At 52.8% G+C, this 25,231-nt stretch overlaps 10 protein-coding genes across 11 annotated transcripts; 5 read left to right on the forward strand and 5 right to left on the reverse strand.

The window, feature by feature from the left end:
• Positions 1–514: 514 nt before the first annotated feature.
• On the forward strand, positions 515–1,456 carry TrAtP1_005114 (uncharacterized protein). The gene is made up of 3 exons (XM_014084434.2): positions 515–820; positions 901–1,211; positions 1,267–1,456. Exons 1-3 carry the CDS (start codon positions 625–627, stop codon positions 1,375–1,377), a joined length of 618 nt encoding a protein of 205 aa, XP_013939909.1. The 5' UTR covers positions 515–624; the 3' UTR covers positions 1,378–1,456.
• A 5,424-nt stretch (positions 1,457–6,880) lies between these two features.
• On the reverse strand, positions 6,881–8,653 carry TrAtP1_005115 (uncharacterized protein). Its single transcript, XM_014083321.2, has 2 exons — positions 7,623–8,653; positions 6,881–7,568 (listed from the first exon to the last, which is right to left on the reverse strand). The coding sequence occupies exons 1-2, from the start codon at positions 8,028–8,030 to the stop codon at positions 7,245–7,247; spliced, it is 732 nt and encodes a 243-aa protein (XP_013938796.1). The 5' UTR covers positions 8,031–8,653; the 3' UTR covers positions 6,881–7,244.
• A 906-nt stretch (positions 8,654–9,559) lies between these two features.
• TrAtP1_005116 (uncharacterized protein) lies at positions 9,560–11,098 on the forward strand (the record flags this gene model as incomplete). The annotated part of the gene is made up of 2 exons (XM_014083480.2): positions 9,560–9,711; positions 9,766–11,098. 2 exons carry the CDS (start codon positions 9,560–9,562, stop codon positions 11,096–11,098), a joined length of 1,485 nt encoding a protein of 494 aa, XP_013938955.2.
• Positions 11,099–12,226: 1,128 nt separating this feature from the next.
• Positions 12,227–13,591, reverse strand: TrAtP1_005117 (uncharacterized protein; the record flags this gene model as incomplete). Its single annotated transcript, XM_014083396.1, has 2 exons — positions 12,227–12,655; positions 12,722–13,591. The coding sequence occupies 2 exons, from the start codon at positions 13,589–13,591 to the stop codon at positions 12,227–12,229; spliced, it is 1,299 nt and encodes a 432-aa protein (XP_013938871.1).
• Positions 13,592–14,533: 942 nt separating this feature from the next.
• On the reverse strand, positions 14,534–17,198 carry TrAtP1_005118 (uncharacterized protein). 2 transcript variants are annotated; one of them, XM_014084436.2, is made up of 5 exons: positions 16,599–17,198; positions 16,357–16,514; positions 15,977–16,290; positions 15,625–15,912; positions 14,534–15,563 (listed from the first exon to the last, which is right to left on the reverse strand). In XM_014084436.2, exons 2-5 carry the CDS (start codon positions 16,490–16,492, stop codon positions 14,946–14,948), a joined length of 1,356 nt encoding a protein of 451 aa, XP_013939911.1. In that variant the 5' UTR covers positions 16,493–16,514; positions 16,599–17,198; the 3' UTR covers positions 14,534–14,945. The 2 variants fall into 2 exon arrangements, with proteins under 2 accessions (XP_013939911.1, XP_065968673.1); XM_066112588.1 differs by having other exon boundaries at positions 16,357–17,198.
• A 1,881-nt stretch (positions 17,199–19,079) lies between these two features.
• On the forward strand, positions 19,080–19,805 carry TrAtP1_005119 (uncharacterized protein; the record flags this gene model as incomplete). Its single annotated transcript, XM_014084437.2, has 3 exons — positions 19,080–19,235; positions 19,323–19,630; positions 19,700–19,805. The coding sequence occupies 3 exons, from the start codon at positions 19,080–19,082 to the stop codon at positions 19,803–19,805; spliced, it is 570 nt and encodes a 189-aa protein (XP_013939912.2).
• Positions 19,806–20,034: 229 nt separating this feature from the next.
• TrAtP1_005120 (uncharacterized protein) lies at positions 20,035–21,116 on the reverse strand (the record flags this gene model as incomplete). Its single annotated transcript, XM_014083217.2, has 3 exons — positions 20,035–20,486; positions 20,557–20,782; positions 20,865–21,116. 3 exons carry the CDS (start codon positions 21,114–21,116, stop codon positions 20,035–20,037), a joined length of 930 nt encoding a protein of 309 aa, XP_013938692.2.
• Positions 21,117–21,429: 313 nt separating this feature from the next.
• On the reverse strand, positions 21,430–22,239 carry TrAtP1_005121 (uncharacterized protein; the record flags this gene model as incomplete). Its single annotated transcript, XM_066112589.1, has 1 exon — positions 21,430–22,239. The coding sequence occupies one exon, from the start codon at positions 22,237–22,239 to the stop codon at positions 21,430–21,432; it is 810 nt and encodes a 269-aa protein (XP_065968674.1).
• Positions 22,240–22,588: 349 nt separating this feature from the next.
• On the forward strand, positions 22,589–23,118 carry TrAtP1_005122 (uncharacterized protein; the record flags this gene model as incomplete). Its single annotated transcript, XM_066112590.1, has 2 exons — positions 22,589–22,653; positions 22,719–23,118. 2 exons carry the CDS (start codon positions 22,589–22,591, stop codon positions 23,116–23,118), a joined length of 465 nt encoding a protein of 154 aa, XP_065968675.1.
• Positions 23,119–23,218: 100 nt separating this feature from the next.
• On the forward strand, positions 23,219–24,638 carry TrAtP1_005123 (uncharacterized protein; the record flags this gene model as incomplete). The annotated part of the gene is made up of 4 exons (XM_066112591.1): positions 23,219–23,321; positions 23,379–23,537; positions 23,591–23,632; positions 23,707–24,638. The coding sequence occupies 4 exons, from the start codon at positions 23,219–23,221 to the stop codon at positions 24,636–24,638; spliced, it is 1,236 nt and encodes a 411-aa protein (XP_065968676.1).
• Positions 24,639–25,231: the final 593 nt, after the last annotated feature.

Raw genomic sequence — 25,231 nt, forward strand, 5'->3', positions numbered from 1 at the left:
TGTAAAATGTAGAAAGACGAGGTACATCACATTACGGCTTTTACACCCTTGTTCTCCTAAACTGCCGGAACTGCAAAAATGAAAGCAATCTAGTTGACAGGTTGACTCGATCTATTGTAAATTACAACACCATAACTTGGCAACCTGGTTAGAAGCGTATGGTTGCAACAAGGCTTAGGCTTATACACACTAACCACTTTCGCCCAGTGGATAGCCGATCAGGTTCAGAGTAGCATCAGATGAGCCATTCTGACCACCATAACTCGATTGCGAGTCAAAAGAGCCACCTTGAAGGAGCCCCAGCACAAGCGAGTCCGAGATGCGACCCCCTGCTAAACTTTGATAGCTTATAGGAAGCACGTCAATCGCTGCGGGAACAAGTGGAACGCGGACGCAAATGGATCCAGATCCGGAGTCTTGAGGATATCCCGGCCTTGGTAGTATCAGGTATCGATTTGTGGTTGTTGGGTATATATATATATGCATGAGTAGCTCCGGTTATTTTGTCAAAAGAGGAGAAGAGCTATACAATTTTGCTTCTCATCACATACATCGAGCTACAACTGTCGCCCGAAATACAAATCACTTACATCGTTACATCTGTCGAATCACGATACCGCCAAAATGCCCATCACCGAAGTCGTATTCCCAGTCTTCAAGCTGGACCCCGAGACGCTCGCAACGCTGCAAGCAGCCGCGCCCACAATGTTTTCGACCATCAAGGGAGTTCCAGGCCTGTTGAACCTCTTGCGGGGACCGCTTTTGGAGGAGAATGGCCAGGCTGTTGATCCAAGCACCCACAGAAGTGTACTTTCCCTTGGTACGCCCGAATTTCATTTTTAAAATTTTTTTTTTATCTGTTTGTTGTTCATGGTGCTGACATAACGTGTAAAATTCCAGAGTGGGAAAATGTAGAGTCTTTTCACGGCTTCTACCCATCCTCGGATGCCTTCCTGGGCTTCTTCAACGTTGTCAAGCCATTAGTCGCGGCAGCGCCTTCGCCTCAACTCTTCCAGGCCGAAAACAGATCGACAGACTGCCTATCCTCGAACCTCACGCAGATTATCAAGGGCCAGGCCGCCAGCGGGACGGCAGAGACGTGGAAGAAAATCCAGCAGCTGCTTGGAGCAAACATACCCTCGTACCAGGCGGGCGGAATCGAGAAGGATGCGGCTGAATTTCTGGGCTTGATTGGGTGGAAGAGCAAAGAGGTATGTTGTATGACTTTGAGGTGTTGACTGCGGTTTTTGCTAATTGTGGTTGTAGGAGTATGAACAGTTTGGAAAGCAAAAGGAGTTTTTGGAGTTGGTGAAGCAGCTTAATGCCCAGAACGAGGTGGATAATATTCTTGTACAACTGACCAAGATTGACACTTAAGCAAGGAATGAAGAGGAACGTGGGATATGTCAGCCCACTGTACCCTATCATTAGTTATGAATACCACTCACTTCTCTTTATGTAACAATGTTGAATCCGTGCTGTATCCGTAAGACTTGTGTGTCTCGCCTAGTAAGGAAATGAAAGTACCTGACATTAGAATGTTCAACAAGGATAGTGACATTGACTATTTGGGTTTTTAGTCATGCATGGCCAATAGGAAACCAGGATGGACACAGCCTTGAACAAGACAATCTTAACTCACATCCAACATGCTATATGACTATGCTGATGCTCATCAGGTCTATTCGAAGCATCAATACATGATATCAACCCAGGGCATACTAATAGGCAATTATCAATCATCAGTCAAAGTCTTGCACCCAAACACCATCAATTCGCTAGTACTAACGCCATCATCTATATTCTACACTCCACACAAATATAAACAAACCACTCATCATACAAATACACAATCCATCACTCCCCCAAATCCCTCGCCGGACCACACTCCACAACCCTCCCCCCCTCCAGCCTCAAACACCACGTCGCATCCTCTACAGCCTCCAGCCGATGCGCAATCGTAATCACGGTGCTGTCCGCCAGCTCGGCCCTCAGGATGCGCTGCACCGTCGCCGCCGTCATGCGGTCAATCGACGCCGTCGCCTCGTCCAGGATGACCAGCCCGCTCCGCCGCAGCACCGCCCGCGCAATCCCCACGAGCTGCCGCTGGCCCTGGCTGAGGTTCTTGCCCGCAGCATCAATCGGCGAGTCGAGGCTCCACGAGGCGCCGAGCACGCGGTGGATGGCGTTTGAGCAGGCCGCGTCGGAAAAGTCGCCCGCCGGGTCGATGTTGTCGCGCAGCGTGCCGGGGAACAGCGTGGGATCCTGCTGGATAAAGGTGACGCGGTTGCGGAGGGCCGTCCGGTCCATCTGCGCGACGTCGACGCTGCCAATCGTGAGCGTCCCGTGGGCCGGCGCCTGCGTCATGAGGAGCGCGTTGGCGACGGTCGACTTGCCGGAGCCGGTCCGCCCGAGCACGGCGCAGGTCGAGCCGCCGGGGATGGAGAAGGAGACGTTGTCGAGGACCGGCGGCAGGTGGGCGTCGTACTTGAACGAGAAGCGCTCAAACGTGACGTCGTCGCAGGGCCGCGGCCAGCCCTCAGGGGGGTCCTGGTCGCCGTGGGGCTCCTCGGGGATCTCCTTGAGCATGTTGACGCGCTCCAGGGACACGGCGTCCAGCTGCAGCTGCGCGAACCGCTCGCAGAGCTGCTGCACCGCCGCCATGGCGACGCTCGTCTGCGTCAGCACGAAGCCTATGGCACTCGCCGGCATGTGGCGCCAGACCATGAACAGGATCAGCGCCGTGCGCGTGGCGATGGAGCTGAAGCTGAGGCGCAGGTCCAGCCAAAAGGCCATGCTCCAGAAGAAGTGGTCCTGCTTCTGGAAGTCGTCGACGGCGTCGAGGTGGCGGTCCTGGAAGCGCTGCTCGACCCGCAGCGCGCGGATCGTCACCAGGCCGTCCTGCATGACGCCGATGTTGGCGATGATGGGCGTCAGGTAGCGCATCTCCATGCGGCGCAGACACCGCGAGACGGGCACGTAGATGCGGAAGAAGTGCACAAACGCGACGGCCACCATGGCCAGGATGACGAGCAGCAGCGGCTGGTGCGTGGCAATGGCAACCAGGCTCATGACCAGCGCAATCAGGTTGAAGACAAACGACTCCAGGGGCGCCACGATGCCACCGTCCACCATGCCCATGTCGGCGATGAGGCGGTTCTTAAGCTGGCCCGTCGGCGTCGTGTCGTGGTAGCGGAACGTGGCCCGGCTGACCTTGTCGATGGCCGCTTTGAAGAGGCCCTGCGCGGCCTTGACGCTGATTCTCGCCAGCAGCAGCTGCGCGGCGGCATACGTCAGGATCTGTCCTGCCGAGAGACCGGAGAGGACCAGGATCCAGGCCTGGGCGTGGTTCTCCGGGTTGGGAAGGCCCCAGTAGGGGCTCTTCTTGCCGCTGCCGACGGAGTCTGCGCCCCATGCTTCCAGAAGTCGGGCCCGTGAGATGTCCATGAATCGGGACAGGCCGTATGCGAGGGCGAGGAGGATCCAGAGGTGCCAGCCGCCTGCTTTCATGTATTCGAGATAGACGCTGAGCGAGACGCTTCCTGTTTTTGACGGCTCTTCGGGGGCGTCTTTGAGCGCGGCAATATCTTGGGCGTGGATCTCGTGAGATGCCTCGGTGTCGTCGTGGGTTGTCTTTCCAGATTCGTGATACGGGTGCTCGAGTTCGTCTTTGATCTCCTGTGCCGAAAGGACAGTTGCTTCGCCATCGTCCAAGTCAATCACTTGATCGGCAATACGGAGGACGAGATCATCTCTGTGCGTGATCATGACAATTGTGCGGTCTTGAGCAAGGGAACCCTGGAGAAAGCGGCGAACAATGGCCGAGGCGGTATCGTGGTCCAAAGCAGCAAGCGGGTCGTCCAGGAGAAGAATCTTGCAGTGGCTGTACACTGCTCGAGCAAGGGCCACGCGAGCCTTTTGGCCCCCAGAGAGTCCAATGCCGCCCTCTTCGAGCTTTGTCTGGTCACCGTCAGGCAGCGAGGCGAGATCGGGCAAAAGAGCACATGCGTGGAGGACCTGGCGGTATCGAGCAGCGTCAAAGTGCTGGTGGAAGAGGATGTTTTCGCGAATCGTCTTGTTCTGGAGCCATGGGAGTTGCTGGCAGTAGGCTACTGGGACGTCGGGTCTGATGAGGTCGCCTTCGTGAAGCTCCATTTCGTTGAGGGCGGCGAGAAGGAGGCTGGATTTGCCAGAACCAACTTTGCCTCGGATAACAGTTAGGCCCTTGCTGAATTTTAGGTTGACGTCTCTGAGAATGAGTTTTCCCGTCGAGGGCCAAGAGAAGGAAGCGTCACGGAATTCGATATCTGTGGCGTTGCTGGGGCTGTTGGAGATGTCGTCTCTGTCGGGCTCGCTCATGTACTTGTTTACACGCTCAATCGGGATGGTAGATTTCCAGTACGCAGAGATGAGATCGAATGCTTCCTTGACACTCATTTCCAGCTGGGAGAAGAGTTGGAGCGAGGGCCAGATGACGTCGTTTGGCAGACCCTGTTTCAGAATGAGAGTATACAGAGCGATACTGGCAAGTGGGTAAGACGTTCCGCCAGTCACGCTCACGGTGGAAATGCCAGCAGTGACATGAGCAATATTCAAACGCTTGGCCATTTCCAGTGCCCGAAACTTCATGATTCTAGCACTCCACGAAGACGTCCAGCCATTAAGCTTCAACGGACGACTGGCCTCGACAAAGTGAGAGACTGCCTGCGCGCGCTTGTCGGAAAAGGCAGTTCGTTGGCGTTCAAGGTGGATCAGCTTGCGAACAAGCGCCGAGTTGATGGCGAGGAAGACAATCATGAGGACAAAGCCAATGGCGGAAGGCCAGCCCATGATGTCGATGAGGTAGTACATGGTGACGATGACCTTGATGGGCTGAGCGACGAGCTTGGAAAAGTCCCAGAAGCGCTGGGAGATTTCATATGTATCGCCTCGAACGAGGTTGACGACTTTTGCGTTGGAAGCTGGAGCAGAGGCTGTTGTAGGCTTCTGTTTCGAACAGGATTTTCCAAACAATCTTCCGAAAAAGGTTCGAGACTTTCCATTAGATACTTGAGGGAGTTCGTCATCGGGTCCCTTTTCGGTAATGTCAGAGCCGGGAACAGCTCGCGTCAGCAGCTTGCCAAAGAGAGCGATAAAGGCTTCTCCACGAGACCGTTCATACGATTTGCGCGAGTACCAACCAGACGTCGTCTTGCACAGTTGGCGAAACACATCAAGAAGCAGCATCACGCCACACCAAAAGGTAGCATCAACGGGGTTGCTCGAGTCCAGAGCGCCATACAGCTTGCTGGTGAGGCGAATGTTGGACACTTCAGCAACCCTCTCGGCAACAGCAAGCGACGTGGCGATTGAGAGATCCAAGCCGTTAGCTTCGATAAGACAGAGGAGGAGCTTGCCCTTGAGCTCTCGAAAGGCCATGTACAGCCGGGTGTGTTGGAATTCAAAGGGCAGCTGCCAGACGTCTTCTTCTGTGATTTCTCGTTTGCGGGATGCCTTGGCCAAGGGATTCACCCAGCTCATGCTCCAGAAGCTGAAGAGGCTGAGATTGTCTTCGGGGCTGCGGAGGTTGTGCGAAGGCTGGATGCCGGGCTGGCCAATGTCCTTGCTGCCCCAGGACGGCTCGCGGATGGGCATGGAGCCGATTAGGACGATGGATACAAGACAGAGTGCCATTCTGGCGAGCCGAAAGGGGTCGATGCCGAAAAGAGTGCGGTCCAAGAAACGGGTGGCGTAGATGGTAGTGCTGGCGCCGAGGATACAGACATATTGAACCAACAGCAGCCGAGGCGTCTTTGTCGGACGTTCCAGGACGGTGATGAGAAGAGCACAAGCCCATGGGGCCATTTCCCAGAGATAGACATGGCAAGTAGGGTGGATGATGACGGGAACCAAAGAGAGGACCAGGCCGGCAACGCTGATGAGAAGCAGGGGAAAAGTCCAAAAGGACCAGAACTTGCGTTTGAGGCCATCGGGGGCCTGTTCTTGGGCAAATGGCCGGAGCCACAGAGGCAGCTGGGACTTGACAGTATGTCTGCTGACGTAAAGAGTGAATATGACCGCAGAGAGCGCTGTGAGCGCGTAAGTAACGGTGAGGTCTTTCATGACTGTCAACGAGGAGCAGTTTGCCAGGCTCGGTTTTCGAAAGACGGCATCTTGGAGATGGGAGGCATATTCATCGTAGACATTTGAGTTTGGGCTGGCTGCATTTTGGTATAATAGGGCCGACGCCATCTTGTGGCCGGCAACGCGAATCTCGTCCATGGTAGAGTTTGGACAAGGTTGGAGGCTGGGCAAGCCAAAGTAGCAGAGGTTCAAGCAAAAAGACGCACGAGGCTTCGAAATGGATAATGAGGCTTGATATTGAAAACTATAGCCAGAAAATAAAACCAAGACAAGTATAAAAGATGGAAAGCTAGGCTTCCGGCGTGTAGACGACTTGGCAGCACAGTCGCGAATGTAGTGAAGCAGCGGTCATTGATACCTGCGCAGGCTCAATTACAGTGATTCTGCCGTATGGCTTGATCCGCCAGCATTCAGCCTCTGATGCAGCACGCAAAGTCAACGGTACGACGCCAATTGGCCATGTTCAAGCGCGAGTATCGCAGCCAGAGCCTGTATGTGTACAACCACGGAGGTTGGAGTTGAGTTCAGGAACAGAGTTGGTGGCGGTGGACGAATGGGTCCCAGTGTGGGTGGAGACGAGGCAGCAGTGGGGACAGTAAGAATTGAGAGCGGTTTCTGCCATCAGATTCCGTAAGCTGGAGTGGTGATGCACGTGGTGAGCGATGAATTCCGTGGTGAGCCTCAGTAGACGACATCTCGTGTCTGCAATAGCGGTTAGCAATCTGCGTAACAGCATGAAGCCATGTATGAAAAAGAGGCGAAAGAAGCAATCGAGTCCAGATCGGCGACATCAATTCACGGTGAAATATAAAAGCAAGTGATGAATTCCCTGAGCCTCGATAGACGTCTTTCTGTCTGCGACGGTGGTTAGCAGTTTGTACACAATATGAAGCCAATACCTTGAAGATGCATAAACTTGCAAAGAAGCAATTGCTCCAAATCAGCAACATCAATTCACAGCAAGTCTCGATTCAAAAACCATGTCTCATTAAGAAAAAAATCATTATTCAGTTTTGCCTGTTCCCGGTATGTACCCTTGGGCCGGAATTTTTATACGTCGCCTCATAACAACAAAAAAAAATCAAATTTTAAATGCCATAAAAATCTCGCTTTTTCAGTCCTTAAATCATCAAAGCGCCACCGGCAAGAACCATGGACACAGCGGTCAAAGCACTGCCCAGGCCAAAGGAAGAGACCGACCAGGCCGAGAGATGGCCGGGCGCAGCGTTGCCCGAGGTAGTGGCCGCAGCGGCACTGCTCTGAGTGCTCGAGGGCGTAGAGGAGGATCCTCCGCCGGTGCTGTTGGAGGAGCTGCCAGAGCCGGAGACGCTGCCGGAGACGAGGGGCGAGAGCTTGGAGTCGCTGACGAAGCTGGCGGTGATGGAGGCGTTTTTGCAGGCCGAGGGCGGGTCGACGGAGCCCGAGACGAAGTTGGCAGCAATGCACTGTTTGTCTTGTTAGAAGCTGTTTATCCCGTCAGGAGATGGTTTCCGACATACCTGGTACAGCAGGCCGTCTGGCGCATCCGTCACGACGCCGATGACGCCCTTCTTGCCGGCATAGCTCGCGGGCAGCGTGATGTGCGGCTCGCAAAAGTCGCCCAGGCCGCTCTGCTGGACAATGGGGAAGATTTGCTTCCAGCCCGACTGGGCGGTGCCGTCGAGCGTGACGCGGAACAGCCAAGTGACCTGGTTGTGGGTGGCGCGCATGGCCAGCGAGTCGCCGCCGACGTGGAAGTCGACGAGCTGCTTGGAGCCCGAGGAGATGTCGGGCGTGAAGCCGCCGCAGGGCGCGGTGCCCTCCTTGTCGTCGTCGAAGCCGATGGAGTCGGGGTAGTTCATGAGGAAGTGCGCCGAGGAGACGGAGGCGAGGGAGAGGACGGCGGGGAGGATGGCGGAGACGCGCATTTTGGCGGTGGAAGCTGAAGAAGAGATGGAATTGGTACAAGATGTGGGTTGGAGGCGAGGTTGGAGAGGAGTGAGGTTGAAAGGGAGAAGAGGGAAAAGGCTTGGCGAGGCTGCCAGCTGTATTTATTCATACACCGACTGCAGCTGGGGAGCACAAAGCAACTCTCCCCCTCGACAGAGCAGAGCACGCTCCACCAGCCCGTCCGAATAGGGACATGGCACCACTAGAACTGAACCCATTCGGGAGAGGAAATGGTGCTACGGCAAGGGGGGGCAGCGGCGTTGAAACGGTAGCTTGGAGGGTTGAGCAAGATATTTCGGTCCATCGGGTTGTACGGAGCTTGTTTGTATTTGAGCCACCAACTGGGAGCAAACTAGGAGTCAAGTCATGTTTGAGGATGACTGAGTTGATTGAGTCGATTCAACAATACATCATTGTCTCTATATTGGCAACTGGCATGTCGTTGATTCTCTTGGCCATGTCCAGCAGCATCCCGATTCAACGTCCCAACGCAGCGTAGCATCCATCAAACGGTTCGTCCGCCAGCGTCAAAGCGCCTGGGACCTCAAGGAGCAAATTAGGTTAAGCATACAAAACACCATATGGCCCTTGCTAAAAATCTCCTACTCGCTGCCATTTTAGCCTGGCCCTGGCTCGTTCCAACGGTCGCTTCTCCAATTAAATGCACGGGCTGATTTCCGGATTCCGAATGGCGGGGGAGCCAGGACAGGGACTAGCAGCGCGGTTGGCGAATCAGCAGCGGCCAGGCTACCCGTCTGAGCCCATCTGAGAGCATTTGAGCAAGTTTATGGTGGTGGATATTTGGGGGGTTCGAGCTGTTTGATGCTCGAGGCGGAGGTTTGGGATTGGAGATGCTGGAGATGCTGGACTTGAGATGCTGTGAGATAGACCATTGAATAGAGAGACATACTATGGGGATTTAGAGAATGACTTTCTTGTTGTTTGTTATGAAACACGCGACTCGTGGTAGCACCTCGACTGTTGAAACTGAAACTAGCTACAAGAGCCTCCATCCAGCTGCTTCAATCATTCATAGTAACAACAATCAAACTCGTATCAACAGAAAACGGCCGCTGCAGGCATAAAATGCCCGTTTTAGCAACTTGATTCCGCCCACTTACAAGCACACCACTCACACATTAATTACTACACCTCTGCTCCTAGTAGCCAAGCTGCACTCCACCAAGAGGAGCCTGGAATTCTCCTACCCCACACCGTTTCTGAGAGAGTTCGGCCAACTAGTTGATCCGCCGCAGACGAAACCTGCTCATCAACCTCATCTATCGCTTCTGCTAATTCTCACCATCTCGGAATACCGGCACGACAAGACAGTCGGCGAATCTGCAGCAATATTACAAGAGGAGTGAGCGACAAAAGAGCCCCTCACGACTGGGAGTTTCTCAAAAGAAAAGATGCATCAGTAGACTGTTAGCTGGCTAATATACACTCTGTCTCGCCTCCATCATCCAGCTATCCAAACACCATCATCTCCTCACAAACCGCCAACATGGACGGCATGGACATGAGCGGCGATGGCATGACGGGCATGGGCTCCGACATCAACCACCGCTTCGCCCGCGCCTACTGGTACATCACCGCCGTCGTCGTGGCTTCGTTAATGGCCGTCCGCGGCATCAACCACATTGGCGCCCTCAAGCGGTACGTTCACAACCTTCCAGATCCTCTGATATCCTCTGCTAACCTCATTCCCAGCCTCAAAGCCGCCCGCGATCCCGCCTCAAACCCGCATCCAACCCGCCCCAACACCCTCCTCTCCCAGCTATGGGCCACCACCACCGCCATCGTCCGCGAAATCTCCCTCCCGCAGTTCTTCGTGCCCGTCCGCCACTTGTCCTGGCTCACGCCCCCTCCCCTGGGCCGCGTCCTGGTGCTGCTCGTCTACTGGTCCGTCATCGCCTACTTCATGTCCTGGCACGCCGTCGTCCACGACGTCAACTTCTGGGAGCGCATCGGCTACCGCAACGCCTGGGTCACGCTGACGCAGCTGCCCATGATCTTCCTGCTGTCGATGAAGGTCAACATTGTCGGCTTTCTGATCGGCACGGGCCATGAGCGGCTCAACTGGCTGCATCGCTGGGTGGCGCGCACAATGTTTGTCACGGCGACGGTGCATGGCTTCCACTTTTGGACCGAGTGGGTGCTTGCGGACTTTGTCGAGCTGGAGATGGAGACGATGCCCATGGTCAAGTACGGCCTGGGCGCCTGGGCCATCCTGCTGTGGAATGTGGTGATTGGCTTCGTGCCCATCCGCAGGCTGGCGTACGAGGTCTGGGTGCTGCAGCACGTTGCCGCGTCCATTGCGATGCTGGTGCTCGTCTATCTGCACGTTCCCACAAACGCCCGCTTCCTCTTCTGGCTGGCCGTTGCGTTCCTCGTCTTTGACCGCGCCGCTCGCTGGGCGCTTCTCCTGTGGCAGAATCTGCGATTCAAGACCGGCGGATCAGCATGCCAGGGCAGACGACGAGTTGGTCACCAAATCCTCGCCCGAGCAGTGGCCGATACCACCACCGTCGTCACCATCAAGGACGTCCACTTTGCCTGGACGCCTGGCCAGCACGTCTACCTGTGGATTCCGCGCCTGGGCCCCCCTGGAAGCACACCCATACACCATTGCCTGCGCACGCAGAATCGAAGGAACATGCTGCTGCAACAGCGTCCAGCTCATCCTGCGCAAGCACAAGGGCTTCTCGAAGCGCATCCACAGCTACGCCTCCAAGAACCCGGAGGCTTCTCTCACTGGCTTCCTCTCCGGCCCGTATGGCGCACCCCCTCGATGGGACATTTACGAAACCATGGTCCTCATAGGAGCATCTACGGGTGCGAGCTTCACACTGCCTTTACTAGAGGCTGCCGCTCAAGCCGACTTTGTTGGCTGCGTCAAGCGGATCGAGGTGCTCTTCGTAGCCAGAACATACCGAGAAATCGAATACTACGTCCAGCGCGCGCAAAAAGCAGGCGATGCCCTCTCGCAAAGGGGCGTCACCATCAACATCCACGTCGCCATTACAAACTCCGCCCTCGGTAGCGATGGCCTCCCCCTCTCGCGTAACGAGACTAACATTTCCCACATCACAGCTAGCAGCAGTGGTGAAAGCAACCCCAAGACAGCCATCAAATCATCGCCCCACCAAGACTCATCCTGCTGCTGCACAGGCACCAACGCCGACGAGAAGGACACGCAAGAGCAGCAAGAGAAGGCCATTTCCAGCCTCCCCGTCGTTCGTGAATATACGACCCGGCCTGATATTGAGCAGTTGATCCGCCAGCCTGTGGAGGTTGCGTACGGCGAGACTGCGGTGGTGGTTTGCGGAGGGCCTGAGATTGTTGCTACGACGAGGAATTGCGTGAGCAGGTTGAGTGATGAGCGGGCGGTGCACAAGGGGACTGGGGCGCAGGGCATTTATCTCCATGTTGAGGAGTATTCGTTCTGAGCGGTAGAGCCCTGGATAATGAGCTGTTATGATAATGATCTGGTTGGTTTGGTTTGATTTTGGTTTGGGGGTATAAAACTCGTATATATGCACATAGAGAGAGCATATACATCTAGGCGTTGGTCGGTAGTCGGCAGTCTCTTGAATTTTCTGGCCGAAAGAGCCATATAAACGCATGTTTGAACAGGATCATCAGTGGCAATGGCGTGAAATAAACCGTACCTATAACAAATTATGATTCAGGTCACAGCAGCAGAGATTATTATCATTCATTCAAATTCTTTTAAAATTAGATATTATAGTAAGCACACTTAGTATGCAATAGATCTCATGTAAGCACATCCAGCTACATGCAATATAGCAGCGCCTACCAAACACAATCCAAAAGCCAACAGCATCATTTTCCAAAAAGAAGGAAAAAAAGCTAGTCCCTGTGGCTAGCAAAAGTCGTGGCATATATACGAACCGTTACTCCAAGATACTGTACACTGGAGAGAGTCCAAATTCTTTTTTCGTCGTTGCTGTAGTCGTCATCATTCGCCATGAATTAAATTTGGTGTAAAAGGAAAAATAGTTGTAGAAGTGTTCAGAAATTCAAAAGGAGAGAAAAGTAAAATGTTTTTCGCCATGCCGGGCTCTTAATCAAAGAAAGAAATTGTTCAACTTTAATCCGATACTCGCAGAGTACATATTCAAAACTTTACAAGGGCTGAATATTTCCCCTAGAGAGAACCGTTCGCAACGGCAGCCGTGGCATGGCCATTGGCAGACCCATTGACCTCTGTCAGCAAGGGCTCGGCCTCGGGCTGCAGCTGCGCATTCTCCTCCTCCTCGCTCGACTCGGACCGGTCGTCCTTTTTGATCTTGTAGACGACAAACTTGTACATGCTGCGGAAGAGGCAGTAGAGCCAGAAGAGGTTGAGGGCCTGCAGCGAGGCCAGCAGCGCAAAGGTGATGATGTTGGAGATCCAGCACTTGTACTGCTGCGTCTCCCAGTTGAGCTCGTAGGGCCCGACGGTGCGGAATTCGGTGAGGATGGAGTAGAGGATGCGCAGGTTGATGTAGTGGCGGAGGTAGATCCAGACAAAGATGTTTGAGACGTAGACGGGGACGACGAGCGGGCTGTCGATGTAGTGGAGCGATTTGGATAACTACAAGTCTGTCAGTATCAAAGAGTAACGAAGAGCATCAAAGAGCACGAAGAGATGAAAACATACTGCCAGAAAGACGTCGCTAATGTCGTGGGTTATGTACACGGCAATGCCCATGTGCGTAAAGTGGAAGCGGTAGCTCAGCCCAATCAGCGCCAGCGTCACAATGTGGTGCGCCACCAGCTCCTTGAAGTCCTTGCGCGGCTTCTCAAAGCCCAGCAGCATCACGACGCCCTGCTGCGCCCAGTAGGCCGCCTGGAACAGGTAGTAAAACTTGAAGACGGCCTCGTGCGAGCGGTGCGGAAAGGCCTCGTACATGCCGGCCGTGTTAAAGTACCACACGGGGCTGCGGCTCATGACGTAGACGCCCGTCGGCCCCATGCAGCTGAAGTAGAGCGCCGTGTACATCTGCTCGGCGAAGCGCTGCTGCTTGCCGCGGCTCTTGATGCCGTTGAGGCGGCCCAGCGGGATGAGCACCTCCTGCATCATCAGCTCGCGCGTAAAGGACAGCACAATCGTGTAAAAGGCCACAAAGGCCACGTCCCAGAGGCCCTTGCCGTAGTGCACGGGCAGCGTCGGGTCGACGTGGGCGCGCGGGTTGGGCTGCTCGTACGAGAGGAGGATGAAGCGGCGGACGGGATTCGAGGCCGTTGGGTTGACGGCGTAGGCGGCGGCGAAGAGGACCAGCAGGATCAGGGGCGGCACCCAGGTGTGCTTGACGGAGAAGCGGGCGACGCGGCGGAACAGCGAGCGGGCCTTTCGTCGCTTCTTCTTGTCGGTCGAGAGGCGTGATGATGAGCCATTGGAGGGAGCAGAAGTGGCAGCGGATATCTCGGTTGGGCCGGCAAGCTGCTGGGTTCGGCGACGGACAGCGCCGTTGGCCTGGGACGGCGGCGGCGACGAGCTGAGCAACGGGGCGGCGTCGTGCCGAGCCATTGCTGCGCGAGACGGCTGTGAAGGGTGGTGACGATGTTGAAGTTGAGGTTGAGGTTGAAGTTGAAGTCGAGAAGACAAGCTGGAAATACTAGTGGCCGGCAGTGGTTGGTGTGGCCGGCAGCACAGGCGCCTAAAGAGGTGACCTGGAGGGTACTTGCAGCTCTTATAAGCTCCAGCCAGACCTGTCAGATGGACCCAAATAGCGTCTCCTCCACACGGCTTTGGGCAGCTTTTGCTCGGCGGAATGATGTAAATGGTGCCAAGAGGGCGGGTGTTTCGGCATGTACCAGGTTAGTAACTTGCCGAATGGGAATGGATGCAACGCCGCAGTGGTTTGGCATCTCGCCCACCAGCTTGCCGGATTTCGACTGGTCGTGTGCACAGCTTTATAAATGACAGAGGGAAAAAAGGGATTCGGTGCCGTCGGCATTTGTCGCCCGGGCCGACGCTTTTCAGTGCTTGATGACGTCTGTCTTCAACGACAGACTCGATTTTGAGAGTCAGTCGGATCGGCTGAGAGCGTCAATTCATCCCGGAATGTTCCATCTAAGAGCCATTTTTATTTACTCCATCATTTATTATTCTCTCAGGTTATTCAATTCCATTCAATCCTGCCATTTTTCGTGTTTTTGTATCTGCAGTCCACTGAGAAAAGCATCTTTTGCGCGTGGCGCCCCCGGAATCAGCTGCCGAAAGCCACATCCACCAAAACCTCGTCTCCATGTACGTCCACAAAGGCCACATCAACCCTGCGAACCGCATGCAAGGGACCCGTCTGGACTTTCAGGGCTGAAGAACGCTAAAAACATCCTTCCGAGGCCCTCAAGCTTCCATCCATGCTAAACTAATTCTCCGTGCTCCAGCCTGGACTGGACCCTCTTTCTGGACCCCTGAGACTCGGAGCCCGCGGGCTGGTCTTGGCTGGAGGAGTACAGAATATTCGACATCAATCTTTGCGACCTGTCGTTGGTATTACAAGATAGTCTGCATTAGTGAGATTCATTCTCGGAGATTACCTTTGAAAGGATCTTGAATTGAAATTGCTTTCGGGAGCTGCAGGTCCGTTATCCCCGTAGGAAGTGTGCCTGTTCGCTTACACCAATAGCAGTCACCACATCGCAATGTTAAATACCAAAATCTATATGTGGCATTCATAGTGTAATAGATGGAATTCATTTCCATAGTAAATCTAGACCCGCAATGTGTTTGTAAACCCCGTGGCTCAAATCTATACAGAGCCCGTCTGTGAAAGCAAAGACAAAGCCATTTTGCTCCACGCTCCTTAAACAAAACTTTTTAAATCAATCGCACAATAGAAAACATCAGGTGATAACCCATTCCTTTACTCTCCAGCTCAATCGATTTGCTTCTCGCATCCAATCCGGTTGAGAAACTCCTTACGATCGCTGTGACCGGGAAGATGCAAGGCGCTGGAGCTGCCGCTTCTCTTGACCAAGGCCAGGCGTCGACGCTCCCAAGCCTTGACGATGCCATCGTCCACATCGGCTTCTTCCTCCAGAAACCCATACTCTTCGTTCTTCTCTTCTTCAAGCCCACTGACTTCTTCCTCTTCTTCGTCGTCACTGCGAATGTCTTCGGCGTTTTGGCCGCTGAGCACCTTGACAACGACCTTGAGGATGGCATAGGACCACATCACCATGATGCCCTGTAACGCAACGAGGTAGCCGAAGAAGCCGGTAAAGGTGTACTGGTTGAAGCAGATCAGGCCCTCTGGATCCTTGAACGGCTCAAGCAGCCAAGACCACCCGCTGGGCTGGGGCAATGGACCCTGTAGATTGTGCATGCCGCCCTGGAAGCAGGTCTGCGGCACAATGGCGGGGACATCAAAGTAGACGCTGCGGATCACCATGAGGAAGAAGACATGGCGGGTGGAGAGCCAGACGATGACGAAGAGGCCAAAGAGGATGTCGCAGAGGGTGTTGAAGCCCAGATACTTGGCGCACTTGGCAAGCTGTGGATTGTTAGTGCCTTTACTTAATGAATTGGAATATCCAAAGTTGAGTGGGACTCACTGGAAAGACAATGTCGACGATATCCATAATGATGAGAATCAAGTTGCCAACGCGTGTAAAGTGGTAGGCATACGAGGCCACAACGAGTCCAATAGTGACAATGTGGTGCGACAGCATCTGCCAGTAATCCTTTCGCTGCTTCTCAATGTTGATGACGTAGACTTGCTGAATCCAAAAGGCCAGCTGCGCGAGGAAATAAAACTTCATGGTGCCGCTAATCTCTCGGCTGGGCCAGTCTGTCCAGAGCTCGGCCATGTTGAGAAAGTAGGGGGAGGTGTACCAGATGTACTGTGGCCAAGTTAGCAAACGAAGATGGACCTTTTCAAAAAGAAGACGAAAATCGACAACATACTACACCAAGAGGCCAAAAGAAGCAGTAGTAGCAAATCATCCACGTCTGTTCGGCAAACCGCGCCTCGTCCTTGGCTGTAGAGATTCCCCAACGCCGTCCCAGGGGGCCCAAAACGCCATTCATAAGGCCATCGCGCAGCCCAGTGAAGAGCACCAGATAGTAAGTCACGTAATAAATGTCATTGAAGCCAACCGCGTACTTTCCAGTGGCGGGGTTGTAGTGGGACAACCACAAGAAGGGCCTCGTGAAGGGCCGGGCTCTGGGAATCATCAATTGGGTGAGGTAGAGGAGGAGTACGAGATTGAAAACGATTCCTACAGTCATGTCAGCATGGATATGCAAGTACAATTGATGAATTGATGGGAAATGAGGCGACATACCCGCTTGGTTGTCGAGAAACAGCTGCTTGACGCTGCGGCAGTTGCTCCCACTTCGCGTCCGTGGACCCAGACGCTCATTTTTAGAAACGAGCTGCTGCTCGGGCGAGTGAGCGGTGGCCTCGAGGTCGGTTTTCATCTCGACGAGCCTTTCGGGATGACTAAAGGAACACAGGGCATCAATATCAAAACACGCCATCTTTGCGAAGCGGGTGAGGCAGAGAGGGGAAATGGTGAGAACGAACGAGCCAGGGTGTGCCCGCGAATCAGTGGCTGCGACTGGGCTTTAAAGAGCAAAAGTGTCGTAAAAGGCGTTATTAAACGATGAAGAGAGAGAGAGAAAAACAGGTTATTTTCTTGGCGTTGGTTTTTGACGTTTTTTTATTCACGTTTCTGGATGCAGTGAATTTTTAGACTTTTTGTTTGCTCGGGGCTTTGGTGGGCGATCAAGGTACGTCGAACAAACGGCCCGGTTCCCGCCTTTCGCAACAGCTGCAAGGGAAGAAGAGAGAGAGATTAGGGGAAAAGCGACCGCCTGGGCTGATTTAGCTCAAGCCAGTTGTCGCTTTTTGGGCTTGCTAGCTCTAAGCTGTGCAGTGGGTTCGAAAAAGCAATGGCGGCGCCCGGTTTTTTTAGCGGCGCTGGACGCGTTTCAGATATGGGTTGATCTATTCACTGGGCAAAATATATGTACTGTATGAGCTGAAATAGCGATATGGTTGCAAAAGACTTGGGTATAGTAGTTCAGAGAGGAAGAAGAATGGAAAGTTAATGCCCGGATGCTTTTGTATTTGTTCCATTGCCGGGATCCATGATTCATGTGTGCAATTGGGCATCGAGTGCCGTTTGCCATGCGGAATTGGCGGAACCTGGTTGACAAAGCGTATTTCATGACGCGTTTTGTATGTACGCCTCCTGTACCAGAGTGGAGGATCTCTGGGTTCTGCCTCTCAACGGGTTTTCTTTCTGCGCCATGGTCAAGCTATAAATAATTGCCTGTTTGATATCATGCAGTGGAGATAGAAAGCTCTAGAGCTCGTCAGCAAGTAGTGTATTTGTACGGATACCTGTAGACGATTGATTGAAAGCTCAGAACTGCGCAGTGCATCAGAGCAGCGTCTGGCCTCGTTACTCGTGTATAACCGAAGTGACGTAGCAAACCCTGATGGCCTCGTGATAAGCTACGAAATAGCATTCCGAGAGCCCAAAACGCCTCCTACGTGGATGCGGAAAGCCTCACCTCAGTCCGGTTCTTCCCCTGCCCGAGATTGAGATACGATTCGTGTGGCGGGGCATCCGTGCTTCGTAATCGCAGCAGCCACTAGAAACCGCCGTGATTAGCGGCCCGGCGCCCTAAATGCGGAGAGGCGTGGCGATCTCAGAGATGGCGCCGTGGTGTAAGACGGCAATCAACCGCCTTTGTGCCCAAGCAATCTGATTCATCTCGCAAAGCATAGAGAATCAATTCGCAAACTGCTGCTCTTAACACTGCCAATACCGCTGCGTATTCGGTAAATTGGCCCCAATTGTTCTATACGAATGGCCATTGCTGGTTCCAGACGCCCAGAAGCTCCCTTGCATCGAGCGCGCCTCCACTAACCTCAATGCCAGTGGAGGAGGCCGCATTTTGGGCTCGAATGGAAGACTAGCAGTACTTGGATCTGCTACAGGGCACGGCGGCTATTGCCCGTACCTGGTGTCGTGGCGTCCAAGCCTCAGGTCCCCAGCCTCTGGTTTTCAATCGCCAAGCAGCGAAATCCGCTTCGTTTCGTGTCTGATGCAATGCCGCGACCCCGAGCCACGCATTCACGGCATTCCGCATCTCTGGACTCGATCGCGATTGTGCTTCATTGTCACTGCCGATGGGAAGCTGCAGCATTCCGGGGATCAGCGCGGAGCTGTCAGAAGTTGTAGTGGCAGATCCAGTGCTATACGAAGTAGATCAGATCCATTGGGACAAGCACCAGCACCAGCACCATATTAGCCCGGCCCCCAAAGCTGAAAAGGCGAGATGCAGCCATCATGCCAGCTGACTTGGAGAGGCCTCGTCGAATCATGGCTGCTGACCTCTGGCCATTTTCTTTTCTAACCGCCAGGCAATTGGCTCGTATCCTCCAACACGCCGCCAGCCACCGTTTGCTCTCTTGATTCCTGTTTAGCCCACGCACTGGCGTCTGTTATGTGCATTTCTCAGTCTTGTCCTCTCTTTCTCTCTCTACACGATCTCGTCTTTCTTGATTCCCCGCGCAGCACAGAATAATTGCACCGGCCGAGGCCAACCAAACATCTCACTCAACCTCGTATCTTGGGCATTCTTCAGCGACTATACTCCTCTGCACATACATGCCGCTGCAATCCCGCCCATGAGGCCTGCTGCAGTCTCCTGCGCATCCCCAGAAGCGGCTCAAGCTGCCACTGACCTGACAGCCCGTAACTTGCATGTAGCGCCAGCTGCCAGCCCTCATAGGCGGCCTGGCTGTGCTCGCTGCAGCGTTTAGGTCTGGGCACTCTCCGAATATCTCGCCTCAGCTCGCTTCTTCTTCTTCACCTCTCGTCTTTCTTTTAGCTGCGCTGCTGCGAACCAAAAGGCACGCCAGCTTCTGACCATTATCGATTTCTGTCATCCTTCATCTTCATTGTCCAGCGCTTCTGTCTTTATTCTTGCCGTTATTTTCCTTGTCGACATCGATACGACGCTATATCTCGTCTCCACCTCCGCCATCCAAATGACGAGAAGCTTCTGCCCAGGCACATATGCCCTCGTCCAAATCGTCACCCGGGCGGTGGCCTGGATGACGGGCGTGACGACGCTGGTGATTCTGGCCTTTATCATCAATCAATGGTCGGACAAGGCTGGCGCTGTTGCGGCTGGCCTTGTGGGGGTGAGTCGTCAAGTCGCTTGGTGGCGTCACCATCGTGATAGCGTCATCGCACCAGCGCAGCCATAGCTAACACTGAATCGTTTCCAGTCCGCCATCGCCATCCTCAACGACTCGTACATCGTCGTCGCCAAGCTCGATCGCGCCTTTGGCTTCAGCCCGCTGTCGCCAGCACGCGCCCTCCTCCACGACCTCTTCTCCCTCGCCATATCGCTCGGCGGCATCGTCATGATCATCTTCTCGCGCTACACGTACCAAGCCGATGCATTTGCCGCCCTCGAGAGCGATTCGTCGCCGCAAATCACCAGCGGAGTGGGCGATCCCGATGTCATAAGCAGAGAGGGCTTTTCACAGAACAAAATGCTGGCCATTTCGGTGTGGATGCTCACAGCTGTCGTGTAAGTGCACCTATAAATACCAAGAGTGGGGACATTAAACGGATAGATGCTGAGTCTGACTCGTGATAGGATATGGAGATTTATATTCATCATCTGGGGCGGATTCGAATGCTTTGTCGAGTTTCGCCACGTCCATCACCCACGGCCGCGAAGACGAGACATGATTCAGGTTTAATTGGCTGCGCACAAGGACATTCGAGGCATTTATCAGGCGTTTGGCGGTTTACATGTTGAAATTTTAGACACATTGAGCAGATGTTGTTGTTGTGCAAAGCATGCACAAAGTTGCAGCTGCAAAGTATACCCTTTTATGATACGAAGAAGAGATATTTAAACTTTACCATTGAAAATTGCCTCCGCAAGCGAACAACAAGTGTCCCCAGCATCTCATTTGTATATTCAGCCTAGAATATCGACTCGTCGTCGCTACCTTTGTACGGTGCCCACACAGTCTGTTCTAGCTTCATCATCGACTTTGACTCCTCCAACACCTTTTGGAATTCAGCCGCTGCTTTCGTAGCGTCTTCAATGTGCCTGTATTTCAACTTTCCTTCTTCACCATATTCTTGGAACGCAAGGCCCTCGGCAACATTCAGAACGTTTCTAATCTGTCGCCCATTCAGTTCATACTTGTTCAACCTCGTTTGGATACTCTTGACCGCTTCCGGCCCCAGAATCTCATCCCTGCCATTCAGGGTGAGCAGCTGCTTCCAGACATCTGCGCGGATCTTGGGCGTCATGCTCCGAAAGCCGACGCCGATTTGAATGCGTGACTGAAACGCAGTGTCCATTGTGCTGACTCTATTCGTAGTGAGGAATAAGACTCCTTGGTAATATTCCAGCTCTCTGAGAAAGACTGCAAGGAAGCAAGAGGTTAGTCACGGTAGCCATACCATGGAGAGATGGAACTTGGGCCGAGACTCAACTGGAAACGATGCCGTTTCGCCGCACATCTTCAAATGATCGAGCTTCGAGCACCACGTCGGCTTCATCCAAGAGGAGAACTGCGTCCCAATCTATGGCGCGTTGGAACTCAGTTTTCAACCGTTCTTGGAGCTGCGTCTCATCCCACACCATTTCGCCAATGCTCATTGCTAAAAGAGGTTTTCCTACAGCCTCAGCAACTGACTCCGCGGTGAGCGTCTTGCCGACCTACCATCAAGTGTCAGTGTCCAGTCTTTAGCAATTGAAGATCGGTAAAAGAAGAAGAATTAAAGAAAAAAGGTGGACCGACACCTGGTGGCCCATGGAGGAGAATAACAAGGCTCCGTCCCTTGCCCGCAATGAGATCTCCTCTCTCACTGCGACGGTTTCGACTTGAGTGATGGCGCACAAGGCCTTTAAGCATATCTTTCTTTCTCGTGTCCAGCACCAGATGATCCATTGCGTCTTTGTTCCATTCTATTGGCTGCAGGTTATCAACACCGACGGTATACGTCTGCTTGCTTTTCAAGTTGTGACATCCCACAACGGCTGGGCAAAGCATGGCCTGCTCATCACTCAACGTTGTGGATGCAGCAAGTCTGACCCTGGCTTCGGGCTCGGGCTCACGCCGACCATCTTCAGATCCGAGTATGGCGGCGATATACGCCAAATCTTTTGAATTCTTGTCAATTACGATTCTGCCGTCCGCCTGACATTCGTCAACAAAGCCTGACGCAAGAATTCTGTCCTGCCGAATGCACGGAATTGCTGTAACTCACTGGAAATATTTTCCAACTAGCGCCCAGCCTATTGCTTTCTTTGAATGCAAGCCCGCAATGGTGTTGGCAGATCGACGCCGCGTTAATGAGCTCCTGTCACTTCCTACCCCTTCTAGCAAGCGATTCTTGGATACTTTTTCTTGCCACGTCTTCTTGGTAGCGAATTGGATAAATAGGCAGTGACGTGATGTGCCGTTTACCGGAGAATCCAGGAAGATCAAACGGCATGTGATCCTTAATAAGGTTGCCAGTGATCTCATTCCTGTTAATCAACAAGGTATTCAAAGATGTCTTCTTCTCTGTTTGGCCTGCCCTCTGCCTACTCTGACTAATAGTGTAGGTAAGATTAATGAATTCCAAAAGCCACAGGTTACCGATTTTATCCTCTCGGAGAACAAGATCACCAGGGCGAAAAAGACTCCATATCATGTCATAGCTCACCATGTCGCTTGGTTCTTGACGTGCCTCCATCCAGATGGGCTCTACATAGGCTAAGTCTCTTTGTAGTGCCTCTAGATGCTCTTGTGGAGCTTGACCGTCCATTTCAGCGATTTCCGCCTTGATATCGTCCATATGGTGGAAGAGGGTAGGATACGGCTCCTGCTCACTGAAGAAACCCTTTGTTGGCCGCAGGGGCGGGTGTTTGTTGACTTTTTCAATGGCGTCCACAAGATGTTTTGACCATATCTCAATCACCCTGATCCCGCCGTTGAGTTTGAAGTCGAGAATATTGTTTCCAAAGCGTTCTGAGTGAAGGGAGGAATCGCGGCTGTCCACCGGACTCTCGTCGCGGGAGGGGGAGCGACGGGTCGCATATGGGGTGTGAGTAGGGTATGCATCTTGTCGTTGAGCACGCGGCCTGTATTCCAAGTCTGAGGAAGACAAAGACACTGTCCTCTGGGCCATCTCTCTGCAGTCGCGATGAGAGAGTGTAGCCTCCAACTACATGTATTTGTTCACTTGGTGGCTCGTGTATTGGCCAGTATGAGCCGCATATCACAGGCTTACCGCCGACTGCTTTTGGTTAAGTGGTTTTCTGTACTCTGTAGCTGAGGGGAAGATGATGGGAGACGAATTGATTGGTCGTACAGCGTGAGGAGGCGGGTCCGATGTCGATGCTGCTGCCTATCAGTCTTTTGCGTGCTGAGCTACTAGGCGAGAGCTGAATTATAATTAAATCTAAGCTTCTACCACACACCCATTTCTATCTCGGCGCATAGTAGTAACATTACTCATATTCAGAACCAGGGCACTCATGGACAGGATAGAAGTCTCCCCGTCTTGGAGCAAATGGTACCAGCCTGGGTCAGAGGACGATGCGTGAGTACATGTATCCTGCTGGCAAATCACCAGGGTTCTACCACTCTGCTAATATTTGCGCTCAGTGTCATCTACACCAGTGCGCTGCAAAAATGCAAGGATATCAATGAGCAGCTGAACTCACAGCCTTGGTGGGACAGCCAGTCAGGGCTGGTGGCCACAAAGATGGTCGAGAGTGCACCAATACGGCTGAAGCCGCCAAAAGCGTACAGTGCAGCATGGGTGGAAAGCCTCATCAGACAGGAGAGCGAGAGAATAAAAGATAGGCGAGCGTCTAAGAATGAACTATTGCAGAGATTGGACAGTTCGGCCCATGTGCTGATTAAAACTGCAACGCAGCTCAAGCCAATTATTGACATATTGATTCCTCAGAGCCCTGAGTACTCTATCCCTTATGCTTGTCTCTGGGCAATATTCAAAGTATGCGATGACGACAACCATATAATTGCTAGGAGCCGCTATTAACAGATGAAGCATTTCAGATAGAAAAGACAAACTTGACTCTGTGCAGGGTCTCATTACCTCTCTATCCCAAGATATTCCCATTCTAGAGATTTATAGAGACATGTTTCCAACAAATGACATGAAGCAAGCTCTTGTTGAGTTTTACATACACACGCTGGATTTATTATGGAGGCTTTCAATGTATTATTCTCACAATTATTTTAGTAAGTTTACCATGGGATCTGCCTGCTTATACAATTTATTTTCTGATATGGACATAGAGCAGCTAGCTGATGCCATGCTACCACGTACGAAATATAACTTTTCTATGTATCTCGAGAACGTCAAGAAAGTAGCAGCCAGACTCAAGACATTATGCGAAGTGGGGCATATGGCAGAGCAGAAACATATCACAGAGAGCATCGGATTCCTAAATTCTGGTAATGACTCCTCTCTCAGGATGCCAAACTTGCAACTGACAATCTGTGTATAGAGATTCATTCACTAAAACGACAGCTACACATAACAAGTCTCGGTATGTTTCTACGGCTTCTCAAGTCATCAACATAGGAAAAGACTAGCTTCACTAATTCCTCTTGATTGTCGAAGCGCGATCTCACCACTATGCCTCAGAAATCTTCGACATCTGGGATAGCGATGCTGGCAATGTTGAAGACGAGTTTCATCAATGGCAAGCATTGCACTTCTTGACCGATATACGCGACCACTGGAGCCAGAACGGCATTCTCACGCATCTCACAGAATGGCGCAAACTCTGCGACGAGTCCCAGAACTCGATCCTGTGGATATCAACCGAAGACAATGGCCGGCAGTCATGGCTAACCGAGTTTTCCATCAATCTAATCGATATATGCCGGTCTCAGGGCCAGCTAACAACATTTGCCATGTGTAGCCGTCCAAAGAGCGCGAAATGGACGCCACAACAGGTCTTGAAGCAGCTTCTTCTGCAGCTTCTACATTCCAGACCGAGCTTGACTATCTCAGCGCCAGAGGTTTTCAATACCAGGAGATTCCGCAAAGCAGAGACCTTTGATGGCGTCTTCCAACTCCTCTGCGCGGCCATTGCTCTGCTCGGATCCGTAGTTTTTATCATTGACCGCCTCGACGAGTGCACCGCAGATCTGGCCGCTCGACATGCCAACATTGCGCAAGTGCTTTCCATGCTGGTCAAGATGCATCCGCGCAATATCAGAATCATCGTCACCTCCGGTCGAGTAGTGTCGCCGCCGATGCTGCCTGGGCTGCCCATCAGTTTTGCAGTCGTGAGCACCAAACGCCGCCCGCGGCTGCTGGAGTATAAATCGAAGAACGTCGCGAAAAATACGAGAGATGACCACATTTCCCACCCTCCCCCCGTTCCCACCCCTCCCCCCGCTCCCCCCTCATTTTCCGTGGACAAACACCATGCCGGCCAGCCCAAGCGGCTACAAACGAGCTACGCCCATTATTCGCTCCAAAGTTTACAGGTACGGGGAAGGATTGGATGGTCGCGGACGGAATCACTCGCGCTATGGGTATGAGGAATTTAAAATTGATGGATAAGTCTTTTCATAAGATCTCGTTGGATATCCTTTGTTGATGTTATAGCTTGATCTCAATCGTTTGGATACAATCAATATGTAGAAAGGGGCACGCATAGATGCATATAAATCTTGATTCCTAGTACAAAATAACAAATTTTCGCCAAAGCGCTTGGTTGTTCCTCTCTCCGAGCCTCTTACAGTCAGTTTGTCTGTACAATCGAGCAGAGGAATTAACTTTGCTATGGTGGCAATATTACAGAGATCCTCAAAGTACATGGCCATGATAAACCATGTCGACTGCTTTACCAAGACCCGTGTACGTCTGCTGCCGGACGCTGCTCCTCCAGTCTGGTATTCCTGCGTCTCGCTTGTCAAAATATTCTCTGAAATGAAAGAAATACAGTGAGAATATTTGGCTCTCAGACGAAAAGGCACGATTTGACACATGGCACGGTAGAGAATTGCAGTCGGGTCAAATCTGATAATACCTAGGACCCAATATGGCTATGCTTCTCCATGTCTCAAAACCCTCAATCCTTAGGCCCAAGGCGAATAGCTATGCCCGCGGAGAAAGGCTTGGAGCCTTAGTT

Source organism: Trichoderma atroviride, chromosome 2 (genome assembly GCF_020647795.1).
Source record: "Trichoderma atroviride chromosome 2, complete sequence".
NCBI classification, from domain to species: domain Eukaryota; kingdom Fungi; phylum Ascomycota; class Sordariomycetes; order Hypocreales; family Hypocreaceae; genus Trichoderma; species Trichoderma atroviride.

Coding starts and splice junctions, on each gene's coding strand:
- TrAtP1_005118 (XM_066112588.1), bottom strand. CDS start 16,552: ATGGCGTGTTTTGATATTGATGCCCTGTGTTCCTTTAGTCATCCCGAA. Junction 16,291..16,356: donor GTTTCTCGACAACCAAGCGG/GTATGTCGCCTC, acceptor ACATGACTGTAG/GAATCGTTTTCAATCTCGTA. Junction 15,913..15,976: donor TCTTTTGGCCTCTTGGTGTA/GTATGTTGTCGA, acceptor ACTTGGCCACAG/TACATCTGGTACACCTCCCC.
- TrAtP1_005115 (XM_014083321.2), bottom strand. CDS start 8,030: ATGCGCGTCTCCGCCATCCTCCCCGCCGTCCTCTCCCTCGCCTCCGTC. Junction 7,569..7,622: donor CAGACGGCCTGCTGTACCAG/GTATGTCGGAAA, acceptor CAAGACAAACAG/TGCATTGCTGCCAACTTCGT.
- TrAtP1_005114 (XM_014084434.2), top strand. CDS start 625: ATGCCCATCACCGAAGTCGTATTCCCAGTCTTCAAGCTGGACCCCGAG. Junction 821..900: donor CAGAAGTGTACTTTCCCTTG/GTACGCCCGAAT, acceptor GTAAAATTCCAG/AGTGGGAAAATGTAGAGTCT. Junction 1,212..1,266: donor TTGGGTGGAAGAGCAAAGAG/GTATGTTGTATG, acceptor TTGTGGTTGTAG/GAGTATGAACAGTTTGGAAA.